This window comes from Podarcis melisellensis (genome assembly GCF_964234715.1).
Source record: "Podarcis melisellensis genome assembly, chromosome: 10".
In the NCBI taxonomy this organism is placed as follows: domain Eukaryota; kingdom Metazoa; phylum Chordata; class Lepidosauria; order Squamata; family Lacertidae; genus Podarcis; species Podarcis melisellensis.
In genome coordinates, this window is record NC_138542.1 from 64069619 (window position 1) to 64088324 (window position 18706).

Genomic DNA, 18706 nt, shown 5'->3' on the forward strand with positions numbered 1-18706 from the left:
ACAAATGGTAATAAAGTATAAATAGTTAGATGTTATTTAAAACGAAGTACAGTTGTCATTATCCACCCACCACAATTTACTGTTGTGTATTAGGCAATACAAAACAAGCCTTAAAGGTTACTTACAGCTGTGTTCAATACCTACCTTGTTTTCCATTGTAGATTATATTTTTACACAACAGATCATTGTGACAAAGTACCACTGGGGAACCCAGGTTGGACAGTCTCTCTTTCATCCATGCCATTTCCTCTTGAAGGATTTGAGGACTTGGTACATCAGCTATAAACCTTTTGAGTTTAAGAAAAGGGAGGGTACATGTGTAAATAATAATTTCAAAACTTTCAGACAGCACCAACAGAAAACAGTTCTCAATGCTTTAATCAGAAATGTGGTTTTCTCCATTCTCTCATTATTTCAGTCATATTATTCAATAAACAACAACTTCTTCTTCTTCTTTGGCGATCACTAGTAGCCGAGTAATATTGTCTTCCATAAACACGGTTTTAACACAGTCCATGACTGTGGAGGCCAATTCTGGACCCTCACATCCTTCCACAGTGGGGAAATTGGTTCCCAGGTTAAAATCCCCTAAGCAACATGAAAAGCGCTATGTATATATTTTACATTTCTGAAATGAACATGGGTACAATCAGTTTAACGCTTCCATCTTCATTAACAAGCTTTAGAACGCTACAATCATAGAAACAAGAATAGGCATTCACCTTTTGTGCAACTCCTCATCAGCAAATTCTGTTGGAATGAGAGAGAAGTATTTTCCCATCTTCAACCACAAGTTAGACTTGGGGATCCATCCATTGTGAGCATGAATAGCATGTATTTTAGCAAGCTGTCTGGCTATGAGCCTGCAATAAAGTGAAATTTATACCAGAATAAATCCTTTGTATAATTACAAATACATTATTTCAGCTCGGAACACTGAGAATCTATTAGAAGCACATTAATAGGGTGGGAGGAGGTAACGAAATGTGGTCATTATTAAATGGCAGCTTAGGACCTATTTGTTCCAGCAGGCCTTTGGAGTGACACCATTTGCATAATTAATATTAATTATTACTGTTCACTGCATTTTGTATTGTGGTTCTAATTTTGCTTTTTACACTGCATTTTTACTGTCTGCCACCCTGGGCTGTCGTGAGAGAAGGGGTGGGGTATAAAAATATATATTTTATTATTTTAAAGCACACACAAAAATTCAGTGACTGTTTCTTGGAAGCTGAGGTCATGAGGCTAGGCTAAATAGGCTGAGACTTAATTCAAAAACATGAGTAGGAAAACTGATCTGGGATTAGGAGTACAGTCAGTTCTGGCTGAGGATATGATTTCTTGAAGGATCCAGTATGCAGACTGAGAATGTTCCTGGGTGCCCAAGTGGTATTTGTGGCATAAAACACAACCAGGTTAGTCTACTGCAACAAACCCTATGTGGATCAACCTTTTTTTTTTTACTTGTTGAAACTGCAGTTGGAAGCCACAGCGCCAGTGTAGGCCTGTTTTTGGAGTATCTTGCTCCCTAGTGTGAGATCAGAATTAGTTGTTTCTGCGCCCAATTCAAGATCCTCACCATCTCTTGTAAAGCTTTAAATTGTTTAGAACAGAGGTATTTACAGGGCCTCCTACACTTTCACACCTGTTCATGAAGCCTTTCCTGGGAGGCTGTGTAGCGTCCCACTGCCTTCAAGAAGTATGACGAACCAAACACTGGACAGGACCTTCTTGAATGCAGCGTCCAAAATGTGAACTCCCTCCCCAAGGAGGCATTGTCCAGCACTTTCCCTTCAGCAGCTGGTAAAGACCATCTCATTTAGAAATGCATAATATCCTGGCTAGCTGTCTCACTAATTAGGCTCCTGTTTTTTGTTTTTGCTTTTTTTGAACTTACTATATTTCTTTACTCAAGACATTGTGCAATTGGTTTATAAATTCAATTAAATTTTAATTTTTCCAATATATACCTTAAAAGCCAATTGGGTGCAAAAAATGTTTATAATTTTGATATAAATATAAAATAAATGACTTTCCTAAAATTATTCTATTTGTTTCTACTTGTCTGCAAAAAAACAGGGGTTTCTCACCCGTGGTCCATGGACCCCAGCAGGTCTGTGAACTGAGCACAAAAGGGGAGATCTCCTCCCTGTTACTTTGAAAATTGCTCTTGTTGGGGGGATATGGGGAGGAGGTTCATAGCTTTCAGATTCTCAAAGGCATCTGTGACCCCCAAAAATGTTATGAGCCGCTGTGCTAAATATGATAAATTACACTGAAATACAGTGATATACATGAATCTGAAGAAGTTGAATAGGATTATGTGAACAGGCAGATTAAATGCTCCATAAAGCAAGATCATTCATTATTGACATCTTTACAACAGCAATTATTGTCCATCAGCACCACATTTTGCTAAGTTTCTGCTCTGGCAGTAACTTCAAAAACTTTGCTTATTGCTTAGGATGTTTCCATGGTCCTTGATGGTTCAGTCAGTTCTAAGGCTTTAGCATGGAAGAAACCTGGATATTTGTAATGGCTAGAGCTGAAGTTTTAAACCTTTTTGAGTCCATGGCTCCCTTAACCAACTACAATCTTTCTGCGGCACACCTGTGGGGCTCAGGAACCCAGTTATGTCACCTGTTGCCTGCAGAGATGGCAGCCTCTTACCCTTTTTCGAACACCTTCTCTTGTGGAGTGTTCCCTCCAAAATGCAAACTATCACCAGTCTTAATGAAACTGAGAGCAGCATTTCTTCCAGTGGTCTGAAGAACAAGCCTGATGACTGAACAGCAATACTAATCACAAAGTCATCAAATTGGCCCTGCTGCCAGTCAAAGGTAAAATGAAACTTTAAACTCTCTTGTGGATGTACGAAATCTGGCCCTAAATAGTTGTCAGAGAAGAGAGGAAAAACCAATTAAGTCTCAAGTGTGCCACAATGTTCCTAGAGCCATCACAGGATGAAGTGCTCAAGATGGACAGACTGCCTTCACAATAGTCTAATACAGGGTTCCCCAATCTGGTTTCAAATGTTTTGGACAAACTCCCATCTTCCCTTATCCAAGCTGTCTGGGGCTGATGGGAGTTTTGGCAAGAACATCTGGAGTTCATCAGGCTGGGAAGGCTAATCTTACAAATTTGAAAAAGTAATTGTAGCAATGTCTATTATGTTCCACATAGTCACGTTTGAATGTCCCATGCAGATTATTCTGGAAAAGTTCTGGGAACAAGGAAGGATAGAAAAAGACAGAATAAGCAAACAATCAGATATCTTTGGGTGACAGAGGACAGCCAAACTAGAGAAACAATGGAAAGAACACATTGCAAGACAGATTAAGAAAATTAAGGATGGCCAAGTCCATGAAGAGACTTCAAGGAAAGACTAAGTTAAATGTGTCAGAGGCCGACGCAATGGGGAACCAGTAAAGACATTTGAAATGGGTGTACCACCTGGTTCGAACAACGGCAACTGAATTGCTTTGGCAGCCATTACGGACAGAGAAGTAACACAAGCATGTCAGAAAAAAGAAAGTTACAGTAGTTAAGATGGCAGGTGACCACAGCATGAGCCAGTGTTTTAGCCAACAAATAGAGGAATGGCTGGGTAACAATACAATACAATATTGTAGCAGCTGCCTATACTTACGGTCAATCCTCTAAGTATCTATTCATCCTCAAAAATAGCATTGTCTCAGGAATGGGGCATCAGGCACTACAGAGTCCTATGGAATATGCAGCATGGGAATATACCTAACATCACTCTTTAGAAGAAAGAGTGCTGAAGGGCTTACCGAAAAATCTCTGGGTTGCAAACATGTTCCGGATCCAGTGCTTCGCCTTCCATAAACTCATAGCACAGGCCATTGCGGAAAGTACAGTAAAGTTGTGGAGCACAGCCGTGCGCCTGCAACACACGGAAGCTCTTCACTTCTTCCTCTCGATCAACTAACAGCTCTGTTTTATTTCCATAAATTCTAACAAGGACAACATCATCCATTTCCTCACCCACGTAACAGCCAATAAGCTTATTGGTGATTCCATCTGTAAATACCTGTAAGGAAGAGTAATTCAGATTTGTTTTAATTAAAACTTACTACTACTACCACTACTGTATATTTATTTATACCCCTATTTCCCCTAACAGGGCCTCAATATGGCTTACAGATAAAGCAGGAACAGCTATAGTCATTCATGGCTTCCTGTTTCACAAGAGTGAGAACAGGTGCTCTTTGACGAAGGCAGGACAGACTGACATGCTGCAATGCACCATGGCAGAGCCTGCTTTGGTGATTGACAGATTCAGTCCCACAGCAGGAGGATAGAACAAGAAAACCAAAATACTCCAAGGAAGGTTGTCAATGAGTACCTGACTATTCTCTCAGGGGTGAGTGCACAAATGCATCCCACCAATCCACACAAATTTAGGTTAGACCTGCAGGACAGAACCCTTTATGGCAAGTCCACCTCTTCATTCTTGGTCAAAAGAGGTGGTTGCTCAGAAGCAGTATCTCCAGAGACAAATAAGAGAACCTCCTCTTGTAGTGAGTGCTGGGGTACTCTTCTGTGATGAAAGGATACCTTGGTCAAGCCAAACTTGTCTACCTTGTTGTAATGATAAATACAAAGGGATAAGTCCAAGTGGCCACCTTGCAAATGTCTTCCAAAGAAGAAAATATTATCTTTACACATTGGAATGGAAGTACTTCTCAGTTAGCTTTGTAGTTCATTGCCACAAGATGTACTGACTGCCACTAGCTTAGAACAGACAAGTGGATGTGTCAACAATGGCTATTAGCTGGGATAAGATAACTGAAAATAGAATCTCTGTTCAGAGACATTGCAAATCAAGCATCAGATGCTAGGAACACACAGAGTGGCTATTGTCACCCCACCCCCTGGCACATTCCTCAGGGCTGCCAACCATTGTTCCTTATAGTGGCTGGATGCTGGACTAGACAGATTTTTCACCAGCTACAGAATGACAATACTTATGTACTCCATATAGCAGCAAACTTTGTCTCTTAGTACAAGATAAAACACAACTCCCCAAGTGTTACAAGACCACACAAGAAAGCATTTTAAATGAACTGATTTGACATTTTTTTGCATTCACAAAAGCTACGCAGAGATATTTAATCACACTGATAAGCTATAGTTTAAAAAATAATAATCAGGTTTCTAGTAGTCAGTAGCATAAATTAGTGAAGTCTTCCACAAACAGAAAAACTGCTCCCTCACCCAGTGTCGCCACCCCGCCTCTAGCTCCTTAGATTTTATATTCCAAACAGCTGTATGCCATGTGGTTGAATTTATTTAGGATGAATTTGAAAACAGCTTCATTGGCACATGTTTTTGTATAGTTTCTCACTGATGGATTGATGTTTACACACAGCTGTTTTGGTTTCTGTGATCTCTTGGGACTATACTGTCATGTTAGTTACAGTATAGGGCCCAAGATACACAATATTTTACACACCCACAAAAAGGGATCAATATTCAAGCATGACACAGTACTTCCTAGAATAAAATAATATATTCCAATGCAAAAACTGTATTGCCTAATATAATGGCATGCTTACCAGGGCATGACACTGCCTGAAGAAGTTACTAAAGACACTATGAATTACAGAATGAAACACATGAAAAGTCCTGCTCATAAAGTTAACAGCAGAGGCAGACTAATAATAGACATTAAGATAATGATTTTAAGCTATATTGCAAATTTATTTGGAATTTATGCCCTTACACAGACCAGAAATTAAAATGAGCAACATGGAATACAAAAATATGACATGAATTGCTGAATTACTAATGTGATTAATGACATACATTAAGGAATTCTACATGCACAGAAATAATCTAAGTTAATGCAGTCAATTCTGAGTCATTCAAGCGCCATTTTTCTTGCTCTAATATCTATGAGCCAGGGAGGTCAAGTTAACGGAGTAGTACTGCCAGTTTCAAGCAAGAGGTAACTTCAATCTTTATCAATGTTTAAACAGATGCTATACTGCCTGCAAAATGTATTACTAAGAATTTTGATGAGCCCTGTCTTGTGAAGACCACAGTTGTGCTAGTCCCTTCCACCCTAAATATTTATTGCACACATTCCCCCACCCCCATTGTGGACTGTATCCAAAACTAGCAGATAGCTTGAAATTGAAAACAATTCAATACAAAGGAGTAAAGAGGGTCCAACAGCTACTTATGGGAAACTGCAAAATGGAGTCATTTTCTAAGCTCTACCATTTTCAGCCATTTTGAAGTGGTCCTAAAACTGCTCGTTCTCGCTTAACGTCCTCCCAGAATTTCCTAAACTTAAGACTTTCCATTAAGGGTTAAATCCCCATCCACAAATGAAATAAAGTCCAACTACAAATGCACACATTTACCCTTGGTGACCCTTATCTATCACCTCCATATAAATTTAAACTATGGGGTCATCAGGGCAAGGACCCATCCTCTGAGCATGTCATGGTGCTACTGTATACATAGCAGTACCCCATTTTATCCTCCCAGTAATCCAGTGATGTCCATTTGTACCCTGGTCTCCTCAGTCCAAATCCATGGTACTCACTCTACCACAATGGCCATTTTGTGTGAAACACCTGAATAAGACAGTGCAAAGTCAGTGGGCCGCAAGGTTGACAGGTCTTGGTTGAAAAATAAATGCATGGGAGCCTATAGCCTGATTCTATCCAGCCCTCAAGAGTCCTCCAGACACTGCAGCCCACTCTGGCAAAGCACAAGCAGGTAGAAGGTTCTTCTCCACAGAAAATGAAGTGAGGTGATAGAAGTGAGTTGGGTGAGGACCTGAGAAGGTGAAGACTGGGTTGGGTGACAACCAAATCCATGATTGCAAAAGTATCTCTTGGGCCATACGGCTGCCCCCCCCCACACTTTTTGTGGGTCATATAGCCCTTGTGCACCCTGCTCCATTACTTAATATTTTCTTTCCTGCAGTTGCATATTTTAGACACTGGATGTCACTGTGGGACTTTGCTGAATATACTCAGCAACCTTCCATTGCCTTTTCAGTAAATCTTTTAAGTACAAGAACTTCAGGCTTGGCTGACTGCTGGTAACAAAGGTATTCCACAAAACAGATGCTTAGGACATGGAGAGCCAAGGTGGGGAGGGTGATTAGTGATTCACTGTACAACTAAGTTACAACACCTCAAACTGCAGTTCTGTCTACACTGTGCAAGTGCCGAATCTGTCCAACAAAGCAAGCCAATTTCAAGTCCACTCACAAAAATTACACCTATGACACAAGCAGTACTTCATCCAAATTAAAATACAGGTGTGTTTTACCTGTTTTATTGCTAGCTATAGCACATGAGGTGAGTTACCTGGATCAGAATTCAGTTCTCTGCTTTAACAGTCATTATTATGATCATGAACCAGTCTCTCCTACCCAACCCACAGGGTTATTGTAAGGAAACAACTACAAAAGCATTTAAAACATTGATGGGGTTTAATTAATTGGTTTTTCTACATGGATTTGTAATACTCTTAAAACACAACCAGCAGCAGTACTTTGAAAGAGGTTTAGAATCTAATCTCTATAAATTTCACACTTATCCAAATGCTTTGATTGCTGAATGCTGGTCATTCTTTTAAGTCATTCATTTCTCCTCAGTGTGTCAATGTGCAAACAATTCTGTTTAAAAGCAAAACAGCAAAATCTAGATCTAAATTACTTTCTCTAGCACCCAGATCCATGTAAACCAAATTATACAACAATCCAGAAACAGAGTGCTATAGCCATTTGCTTATAAAGGATCATAAAGCACATGCTTCAGTTTTCATATGGTGATTACTATGTATTTGCTCCAGGCCTCATAGTTTGTCACATTATGTCACATGACCAGATGATTCTAATCTAGATTACAAAATAGCTGTTGCATAATGTCATAAAATACATGTCACTGAACTATTTACCAATTCAAGTATTCTATTAACATTCTAGTAATAATCTCTTCTTTTCTATTAATAGTACCTGTATTTTCAAAATGGAAAGGAGAAATGTCTTATTTTTACATCAAAAAGGTTATGGTTAAGTTACCTAAGTAGAAGTAACTGAATTGTCGGTGCCATAATAGAAACTTGTGCTGCTAAACAAAACTTCTGGTGTGAAAAAACTAATGAGTATCAGCTCTCATGCAAACATAGCTGGAAGCCAGATAATTTGACAAGAATTACGTACTAAGGTTTAAGGTGCAAGTGAACAGAACAAGACCATAGTTGACAAGCACAAGAAAAAAATCTTAGTAACGGAAGTCTCAAAAAGGCAGATCACTGGAGAATAGATCCCAAACCATAGAACTACGTGAAAGATTTGTCCTTAACTCCAGGTTCTAGAATTGAGCTCTGTATGTTAAAAAAAGTAGCTGGGTAATAGTCATTGAAAATGACAGCGTTATCATGCAAGCCAGGAAGTCATGTGACCACATCTAGTTTGAGACTGCATCCTAGAGGCAGCCAACCTTTTTGAACTCAAGGACACATTCAAAAACCTGAGGTCCCAGAGTAGGTTACAGCAGGGGTTTTTTTAATAATAATAAAAAACAATATTAAGAACAATTTAAAACAGCTTACAGACCTATACTCAGGTCTACTCAAAAGTTAAGTCCCACTGAGATGAGTGTGTGTAGGACAGCAGCCTTAGAAAAAAGGAATGTGGTAATAGGTCAAACTCTATTCTAAACTGTAACGAATGACAAAGGCTGTAATTAAAGATAATCCACTGAGTTGATGTGCATGCACACAAAAGCTCATACCAATAACTAACTTAGTTGCTTTTTAAGGTGCCACTGGAAGGATTTTTTTTATTTTGTTTCAACATGGCTACCTACTTGAGTTGATAATGGTTAGACTTTTAAAATGCCAAAGCTTAACATAACTCCAAAATAGCAATTAGTACACTGGCTAAGTGAAACTTGAAGCTGCAATATAATGCTGCTGCTAAGTAAAAAACAAAACAGAACACCCCTCTACAATGGAGCTAGTATGCCAACCTTCAGCTAACTTGCTGCAGTTTAGTTTAGGAATAGCCATTTCTGAAAATTCTACAGGGTAGAGACATGGTTCACTAAAAGATATTAAAACAATACAACTGGAGGAAGTGCTGTTTCCCTCTTCAGTTTCACATTCGTATTACCAAAATTTGTTGGCACTTTCATAATCTATATTACAATAAAAGACCCACCCAGAATATAGCATGCAAAAAACACTCAACTTCCATGGCCTGGTCTTGAGTGAACTAGTCTTCCCTCAGTTGTCCAGGCTGTACTAATCTTACACACACTATATATATATATTTACATTTTTAAAAAATCTTATACCACTTTCTCCTCGTCATACAACTGAGTGGCTCACAAAGTAAACACCCCCAAACATCAACAGTGTATGAAGCATTTTTAGAAAACCTGTAACCATATATAAAAAATAATAAAATGATATAAGGAACAGCACAAGCACATATCAAATTTAAAGCATTCAGCCAAGGGTCTTCTCAAACTAGGTTTTATGACTTCTGTTCTATTATGGAGTAATCTGTCCCAACAGCTGAAAGTTGTCAGTGTACTACATAATACTGTTAGTTAAATCAGCTGTAGAAGCATTTATCCTGTTGCAAACTGTTGAATTTTATTGCTTAGATGTAAGCCCTTAATTCATCTAATTTTATATTCGGTCTTCTAATTATTCTACTCAATTTTTGTTTGGTAGGTTTTGTCAACCAAATCACATATGATCGATGGGTGTGTTCTTCAAAACAGCTCACAACCAGATTCACCTCTACATGGGCACTAGCCATTATGTTTGTTCAGCAGAAGTTCCAAACTTCTAGGAGAAAGAGATAGACCAGAGCTTCAAGTAACTATTTGCTACTTCTTTAACAGAAATAGTTGGTTAAAGTATCCTTTTCAAAAAGGCAACACAATAGTCATTCTTCCTCACGCAACTATTTAGTGCCTTCTTCTCAACATGCACAATGAAGAGCAGCAGTCCTCACTGAAAATAGCAATGTGAACCACATATAACTAATTCATCAGGGATGGCGCCAACTAACACTGCTTGTAAAATTAAGTGCAAATGCACTCATTTTCAAGTACATATTCAAAATACATATTTGAAGTGTGAATGAGGACCACCTGTTTGAGAATGCAAATTTGTACTGCGTTTAGGAGTTTATATCTGAAACAAATCCATTTATTGCAACCTTATATTATAAATCACAAGATACCTGTATATGGTAACTAGAAATTCCAAGATGATGACACAGAATTCTATTCCAGTAACCAAATGGGATGGTATAGAAGGAATGGATTGCTCTGTACCTTCTCTGCCAGCTCACTTGGCTCCTATAATAGTTGCAGCGAGGGAGAAGGATTGCACTGTCCCTCATTCACCAACCTGCTTGGCTTCCTTGCTAGAGGAAGCAAAGCCTCTTGTTTTCTGGCAGCACAGAAGTCAACTGGCCACTACACTTTTCAGCTGGTCATGCAGGAGGCAACGCATGACCAATATAGAAATCAAGCGGTCTGGCAGTAGTCGTGAACTGCTCCATTTCTCCAAGGCTAGTCATCCATCCTGGATACATACCCTAGAACACCTAAACTGGATAAATACATTTAACTCACTATGGCTCAATTCAAACAGACTGACTCATGCATTGTGGAATGCCACAGTCACAAACTATGCCTCACAGTGACTGAGCAGCATTTGTACTCAACTTTCTCTCATAGTTTAAAGCACAAGCACTCGTTTCTTGTGCAAAACTAAGCCAGCACTGTGGTTTGTTTCCTCTTAGCCACGGAGGACCCAATTTGAACAGTGCACACGAGCTTTGAGTTGTGGCTTACTGTAACGTGTAGATGAGGAGAATCCTTCAAATCATGATTTGAAGATTGAGAATGTGCCATGGACTCATGCACCCCATCCTATACTTTCCCCCTCACTGTGGATTGCCTCCTCTATGTCTACTTTTCTCTAACAGCTTGCTACAACATATGAATTGGGCAACTACTTCCAGTCAAGTATAATCCATGTCAAACAATGAATTGGATGTTACAGCTAAAGACATGCGTCCTAATGGTCAGGAGGAAACTCCATTAATTCTTGTGGTTTTATATTGTAAACCACCCTGTGATTCTCAGATGAAGGGCTGTATAGAAATATTATTAATTCCCAGAGACAAGTGTGCACATTCCTGTTCTAGAATATTCTATTTGAATCATACCTAATCAGAAATGCTATACATAGCCTCTAGGCCAAAACTAATCTCAGTTTACAAACTTAATCTGTTCTGAAAGTCCGTTCTTAAACTGAAACCATTCTTAAACCGAGGCGCGCTTTCCCTAATGAGGCCTCCCGCTACTGGCGCCCTTCCACCGTTCAGATTCCGTTCTTACTGAGGTAAAGTTCGCAAACCAGGACACTACTTCCAGTTTTGTGGAGTTCGTGAATTGTTTGTAAACTGGACTGTTCTTTAACCAAGGTACCGCTGAAATTTAAGCTGTTTAACCACTATTTACTCTTCCTAGTGAAACCACCCTCACAGGCATGCTTAGTAGGAATGAAGGAGAGGGCTTTGGAACTCTCACCTTGAGAAGCTAGGTGAAGACTTTGTTCCAACAGGCTTTTGGAAACTGACAGTTTTTAATGAAATGACTAGTGCCATGCTATTTTTATTATAAGCATTGCTATGGTTTTAATAGTGTTAAGATATATATGTATTTAATTGTTTTTAATGAATATTTTCTATGTTTTTAACAGTTCTAATATTTATCTGTAAACTGTCTTGAGTCCCACGAGGGAAAAAGATGGAGTATAAATAAATATAGCAATAATTATAATATATACTCCCTGTCACTGATGTGGGGTAGAAATTTTTGCAAAGAAGAATTTTTATTTATTTTCAAATGGAAACATTTCTACGTATTTCATAAGTTAATTTGTAATAATGTAAACTGCAAATACAATATTGTAATTAATGTTTTTAGGTGATTATCCCTAGAAATCATGTGAGAATAAATATCACTGATCTGTAGGCAAAGGGGAGAGTAAAAATAATAAATAAGTTATTTTAGATAAACTATGTTTATCTGGGATGATTATGTATTGTATTGATTTTTAATTATTGTACATGCTTAGAGCTGCTGATCTTATTTATTTTAATACTGTACTACCTCCTTCAACATATATTTAGAGAGGAAGTATTTATAATATTTAAGTAAATAAATCGAAACAAAAAGAATCCAATTTTAATGGGATTCACCACACTGGCCATGCAGGTCAAGTAAAATCCCAAGCTAAAAGGTTTTAGTACAGGCGTCCCCCCACTTATGCGGGGGTTATGTTCCAGGCACCCGTGCACATAAACAAACACCATGTAAGTAGACAGAACCTTCTAAAAGCCCCTTTCTCCTGCTCTACAGCTTTCTCTCCACACATCTCCCTCTTCAACAACAGTTGAAGCTCTTGGGCTGGTGGGAGGCTGCTGCTGCGCTGCTGTGGAAATCAGCTGCTAGGCCGGGAGGCAGAACAGCCTAAACAAATCTCTTTGGTCTCTCTGGGGCTTCCTCTGCCCTCACTGAAGTCCTCTTCAGAGTCCAGGACAGGTCTCTTTGCAAACAACTAGGATTTTCCAGCTCTCTCCTGCTATGCATCTACCTATTTATTTATGTATTTCCTGGCACCATGCATATATGCAGTTGTGCACAAGTCACTTATGTGTAATAGGGTGTGTGTGCCTGTAGTGACATCAGACTGGAGGGCCCCTGACAAGCTAAGTGTAAAAGAAGTGAACTTTGCTGAAATAGATTAGTTGTCATCAGCAAGTCAGAGTTCTTTGAGTTGCTAAATTTTAGTGTAAACAAGTTTCAGCAACTTAACTTTTCAGCAGCACATGCTACTTTGAATTTTCATAAGCATTCCAATAAAAAACATTTAAACCACATTAAATGTGAATTAATAGTCTAAAATAAAATGTTTCAGATACTGGGACAAAAAACTAATAATGATTTGTTTACTAAATACATGTTAAAAAGGCAAGCTAAATTAAATCACTCCAAGGCATAAGATTTTTTCCCTCATTGCCAACTGAAAATTTCCCAAATAAACCTACATCACTGATGTGTATTTTTTAGAAGTACAAACATCAGCAAGCATAAACAGATCTTCAACATCCCTAACCAAGAAGTCGAATAAGCTCTGCATCACCCATGTCAGGAAGATAATCCAGTCAAATGTTGAAATTTTTAAATAACAGCTACAAACAGCTATATTAAGACCAACTAAGGAGCCAAGACCCTCTACTGTCATATCTGTTTGCCTGTAACCTACCTGAGCCAAGAGATTCAGGGCAGATTCTTTTAAAGCTATTACTATAAATGCATCTCTTGCAGTAAGGAACTCCAAAAGGTTTTCTGGCTAACCCACAGAAGGTATATTTGTATAATGTTTTATATCAGCTATATTCTGTTTGTAACCCTTCCCCTCCCACACTTTAAAACAATGCAACTATACACCACACAGTGCAAAATAAAGCTATTTAGCATAGATATTTCAATTTATCAACTTAACATGCTACGTTAATTACGACAATGCAAAACCTCTGAGATTGGGTAAACACCCATTTTGAAGCAGAAAATGGTTAGAAGGGTGATGTTGCCCCTGAAAAGACTTGAAAGAGATCAATAAAAATTTACTGTGGGAAAAAAAAGACTTGAAAGAGAGACAAGAAAGGAAGGCAAGGGGTTATATCTAATGCTAGCCATACAGACCCATTGAAAGGAAAGGACTAACTTGGTTCATTAATTTCAGTGGGTCTGAGTGTAACTTAGTTGTATGCAAGCTTATGCCACTTTATTCATGCTCTCCTTCAGAATGTTTACGATCTAGCCTTTATTTCCTATGTGCTGCATCAATGCAATAGTTCATTAACACCTTTCCTTGAGGTGAAAGTGATAACCTAAAGCTGCCCCAGGCTTAATTATTCAGAAGAGTGCTAAAGATTTGACAGGGACAATGTTTAGGGAAAATTTGAATAACTACAATGTGCTCTCTGAGAGAAAATACAGAAGAGTATTCACTCAACTCCTGCTGCTTTATTAAATCCCTCTACAAAGAAAAGTGAATTGGGGAAAGGGTGGAGGAACATTTTGTCCTCCCAGCATTCCTTTGGGCTAAAACTTGACAGAGAAATTCAAGTTTTTCTTATGGTTTTTCTGGAAAGACAAGGAGAGAAAAGAATGCTGACTTCCTCAAATGAGATTTGTATGGATGTTGTGTGCTTGCTACATGGCAACCCCTTTGCCTCTCAAGCTATACACTGCAAAAGCCTACATCACAACCTATACTAAGGAACCCAGCCCAGCCCCCAGCCCCCATCTCTCTTGCTCCATTTCCCCCTTCCTGCAAACTAGCATGTTTTATGTGTGAAAATCAGTTCAGGGTGGATCCCATTTTAAAACAATCATAACCTCATGAAACAGGGTTGAGAGGGGGGAAGCAAGAGAGAGAAGAGATGAGCCCTGTGGAAAGAGAGAAGCAAGAGGTGAGGTTTTTTTAAGGAAAGGTGAGCAGGGAAAGCTTATTCTCCCTTTCTCTATATGCATGGTATACACACCCACAAGTACACATAAGACTTCAGGCTATACCACAAGAATACACAAGGTCACCAGCACACACGCAACTCCCTGCCGTATATCCTTCAGGCTATATTAATAGAGTACAAGCTCAGTCAGATACAAAGATGTATCTATCACATGTGCACTCCTCCCTATTCTGCATCCGTTGAGCTACGTTGCTGGAATAAAAGCTCAAACATACCTACAGGTATCTCTCTCTCTCTCTCTCACACACACACACACACACACACACACACACGTATATTACACACTGCCATGTCACATAAACACATATATATTACACACAAGTGTATTACACACACATGTATTAAACCCAGGCATATCATATTTGCACATATATATTACGTGCAAGCATATTACACACTTGTATTTAATATGCGTGTATCACACACTCACAAACATATGTATCACATACATACACTACACACAGGCATATCACTCTCTCTCACTCACACACACACACTCCTCCCCATCGTGTATCATCTGAGCTGTTACTAGAATATAAGCGCTCTCTCCCTCTAACACACAGGCGTATCAAGCCATAGGAGCACGCACCCCTCCCCCCCCCCAGCTCTATAATTAGAACACGGCTCGGGTTCCGACTCGTCCGCCTTGCACAGAAACGTGCGTGTGTGAGCGCGCGCCTCCGTGTAGTCCATGTACGAGTTGGAACCGCACGGGCGCAGCGCGCACGCCCAACCTGCCTGCTCCCCTCCTTCGGGCTGCGCGAGCGGAATGGAAGCCGAGGCTGCCCGAGCCGCTCTCTCCCTCCTCCTCTCTCATTCTCCCCCTCAAGAGGGAAGCGCTGAGGAGAGACAGAAAGAGAAAGACAGAGCCGCCGCCGCTCCTACTCCTCCCTCGCCTCGCCTCGCCACAATGGCTGCCCGCCATCTCTCCCCCTCCCCACAACCTGCCTCCTCCTCCCGCTTCTCTCTCTCCCCCCCCTCACAGCCACCCCCCGCCGCTTCGCCTCAGCCGTTACCTTCAGCGTCACCTCCTCGGGCTTCCAGGCGGGCCTCAGTTGGCTGAGGAGACGGAGGGCCCCGCGGCGGTAGCCGGGCCCGCCTCCTCCTCCTTCTCCATCTCCGCCGCCGCCCCCCGCCCCCGAAGCGGGGTCCCTCTCGCTCACGACGACGTCCAGCTTGGGCACCTCAGGCGAGCCCGGCGGCACGTGGATGTAGTTGGCCATGGAGGCGACGGCGGTGGGCGAGCGCAGGCGGCGACGGAGCCTCGGCAGCAGGGCGAGACGGCGGCGGGCGAAGAGGAGCGGCGGCAGCAGCAGCAGCGTCGTCGTCGTCGTCACGCGAGCGGGAGCAGCCGGCAACTGAGCGGCGCGAGACCAACTGGCGGAGGGAGGCAGCCAAAGAGGCGGCCGGCGATTGGCTGGCTCGCCTTTCTTTCTCCTCTCGCTCTCCCTCCCTCCACGCCCCTTTCCCCGTTTCCTCGGATTGGGAAGGGGAAGCTCCGCCCCTCTCCCACCAGCCTATTTATAGATGCGGGTTTTCTGGTAGGCCCCGCCCTCGCTTTTCTCCCCCACAATGCTCTTCTTCGTTTTCACGCGGACAGACACACACACACACGCTTCGCAGACTTCTCCGCCGAGGTTCTCTCGCCGCGGGGCATGCCGGGAGAGACGGGTGTGGGCGGGGCTGGTTCTCCAGAGCGCGGGGGGCGGGCCCCCGTCAATGGAACGCTCGCGCCTTCGCTGTCAATGGAATGCTCGCGCCTCCGCCCTTCTCTCCCCCCCCGCACCCAAACCTCCCTCCCATTCAATTATATGGTCCACGATTGACGTGCCTTTTTCTCAGACAGGTTTTTTTTCTCCGGTGACTCCCCCCTTTTTTTTTGCCAAAAATGACAGAATTACAGAGTTGCCCCAAGTCCTTTAAGGACCTAGCACCACCCCTAGCAAAGGGACTAGCCGTGGGGCGGGGAGGGCATGTCTGACGTTCAGACATTTGTGTACACAGATTTAGACGCTCATTGAGTGTGACGTAGGAAGATCCCCTTGTAGATTTGCACAGCTGGGTGTCCGCAGCCGCAGCGCACACAGATCATACTCCTGCTGCGGAAAATTACATGTCAACATTGCAGCTCAACTGGTACCCACAGGCTTCACACTTGAACATAGGAATAGCTGTGCTGTTCCAATGATTGCATACACTTGAATGTCACGTGTGAATAACGTTTTATGAGTGCACAGCTCAAGTAGGGCTCATTCCACTGTGCCAGATGGTCATTGCAGGAACAACTATTTAGAAATTGGTGTCCGACGTTTGATTTTTCTTCTTCCCTTCCTGTCCCTTTTTCCTTGCGTGTCATTTTAAGATAAAGATTGTAAGCCTGCGGGTGGGGACTGGGTGTGTGGTTGTGGGTGTGTTTAAACCACTCTGGGAGGCTTTCAGGCTGAAGAGCAGGGTACCAATGCTCTAAAACAAACAAATGGATTTAATGCAACACTTAAGTCTTCCTTACGTCTTACTCATTTGAGGCAGAGTTGCCATGATCACAGTTTGATTAATCATAACAGGAGGAGGAAATGGGACGGCTGGAAGATCAGCACCCATCAGTCTCCTCCTATGACTGTCATAATATGGCAGCCAATCCACCGAGAAAGAACTACAGGGCCTCAGGTGAGAGACCAACAACTTTCAGCTCTTCCTTTCCCCAAATACTGTTTCCAGTAGGTCATTACAAAACCCCACAACTAAGACTGAGTTGCCTGAGTTTATCAACTCCCAGACCTCCTCCTCCCTACAACTCCTTTCCCCTTTGTGTCCTGTCTTTAACACTGCAAGGCTGTTGACTGTCTTTTTTGTGGCGCATCAGCAAAGTAAAAAAAAAAAATGCTTCAGATAAAATAATAAAACCATCACTTTGCAATCCCCTTGCAGTTTTTGGATAGCTCAGTCGGTAGAGCACGAGACTTTTAATTTCAGGGTTGTGGCTTCGAGCCCCGTGTCGAGCAAAAAGACCCCTGCATTCCAGGGGGTTAGACTAGATGGCCCTTGTGACCCCTTCCAACTATGGATTTCTAGGATTCTAGGACTGGGGTGAAAAAAATAGAAATGAGCTTACTGAGCAATTGTACCCTGTCCATACATAACACAGGAATGTGTGCAACCTCAAAATCTCCAAAGAACTTTCAGGAGCTGAAATTCGGGGCATGACCCAGACCAGATTGACTTGTACATTCATTTTGTAATGCCTCAAGGCTGGATTGATGGGTGTGTCCAATGTTCGTGAAAATGTGCAGAGTTCATTTTATCTGAATCATTTTGAACCTTGTCCCTATATTGACTTGAAAGCTTTCTCTCCCCCACCTCCTTCAGAGGATATTCAGCATATCTAACCAGGCATTTGCACCAGGCATTTACTTATGAGTAAATACACTTCTGTCCCAGACATAAGTCTTCTTCATGTGTCTTCTTCAGCAACTATTAACCCTTCCATATTTACACAATGCTATTCACTCCTTCATCCACTTGGTATTACTGTATTCTCTACTTAATGACTGATCCCAAAAAGAGAAAGAGGGACCTGAGGAAATGATTAATGAAAGCGAGATGGTTATCTAGTGGAAAAAAATGTGCCATTCAAATGCAAAAGATTAACCCTGCAGCACAGGTCAGGCAAACTCTCATCAACTAATAGTTCAGCTATTAATGGTTGCAAAGTAAATTACAGCCCCTGACGCAACGGCGTTTACTGCCAAGCACAGTGCATAGCATCACTGCATGCTTATGTAATTGCTGGCTCCTTTCATTTCATTTATGTTTATGTTATATGATTGTCTGCTTCCGTAGCATATTTCAATCCAGAGTCCTTTCCTTTATTGGCGTATGTGCACCCCTAACCTATGGTTACCAGATGTCCCTGTTTCCCGGGGACAGTCCCCAGATTTACAAATCTGTCGCCGGACAAAATCCATCCCCGGAATGTCCCCGGATTTAACTTAATGTTCCCGGATTTATATTTTAAGTGTTGTAGATTTATTAGTAGGGAATGAATGTTGCGTGGTTGGTTCAATGGCACAAGACACA

At 41.4% G+C, this 18706-nt stretch overlaps 1 protein-coding gene across 1 annotated transcript in view; it reads right to left on the reverse strand.

Moving 5' to 3' along the window:
• Positions 1–16230, reverse strand: part of ETNK1 (ethanolamine kinase 1) — a 32494-nt gene extending 16264 nt beyond the window's left edge. The window contains exons 1-4 of the mRNA XM_081927319.1: positions 15646–16230; positions 3798–4057; positions 723–863; positions 145–287 (exon numbers count right to left, since the gene is read on the reverse strand). Coding sequence (XP_081783445.1) covers positions 145–287; positions 723–863; positions 3798–4057; positions 15646–15852 — 751 coding nt within the window. The 5' untranslated portion in view covers positions 15853–16230. The remainder of the gene's footprint in view (positions 1–144; positions 288–722; positions 864–3797; positions 4058–15645) is intronic.
• Between the last annotated feature and the right edge of the window lie 2476 nt (positions 16231–18706).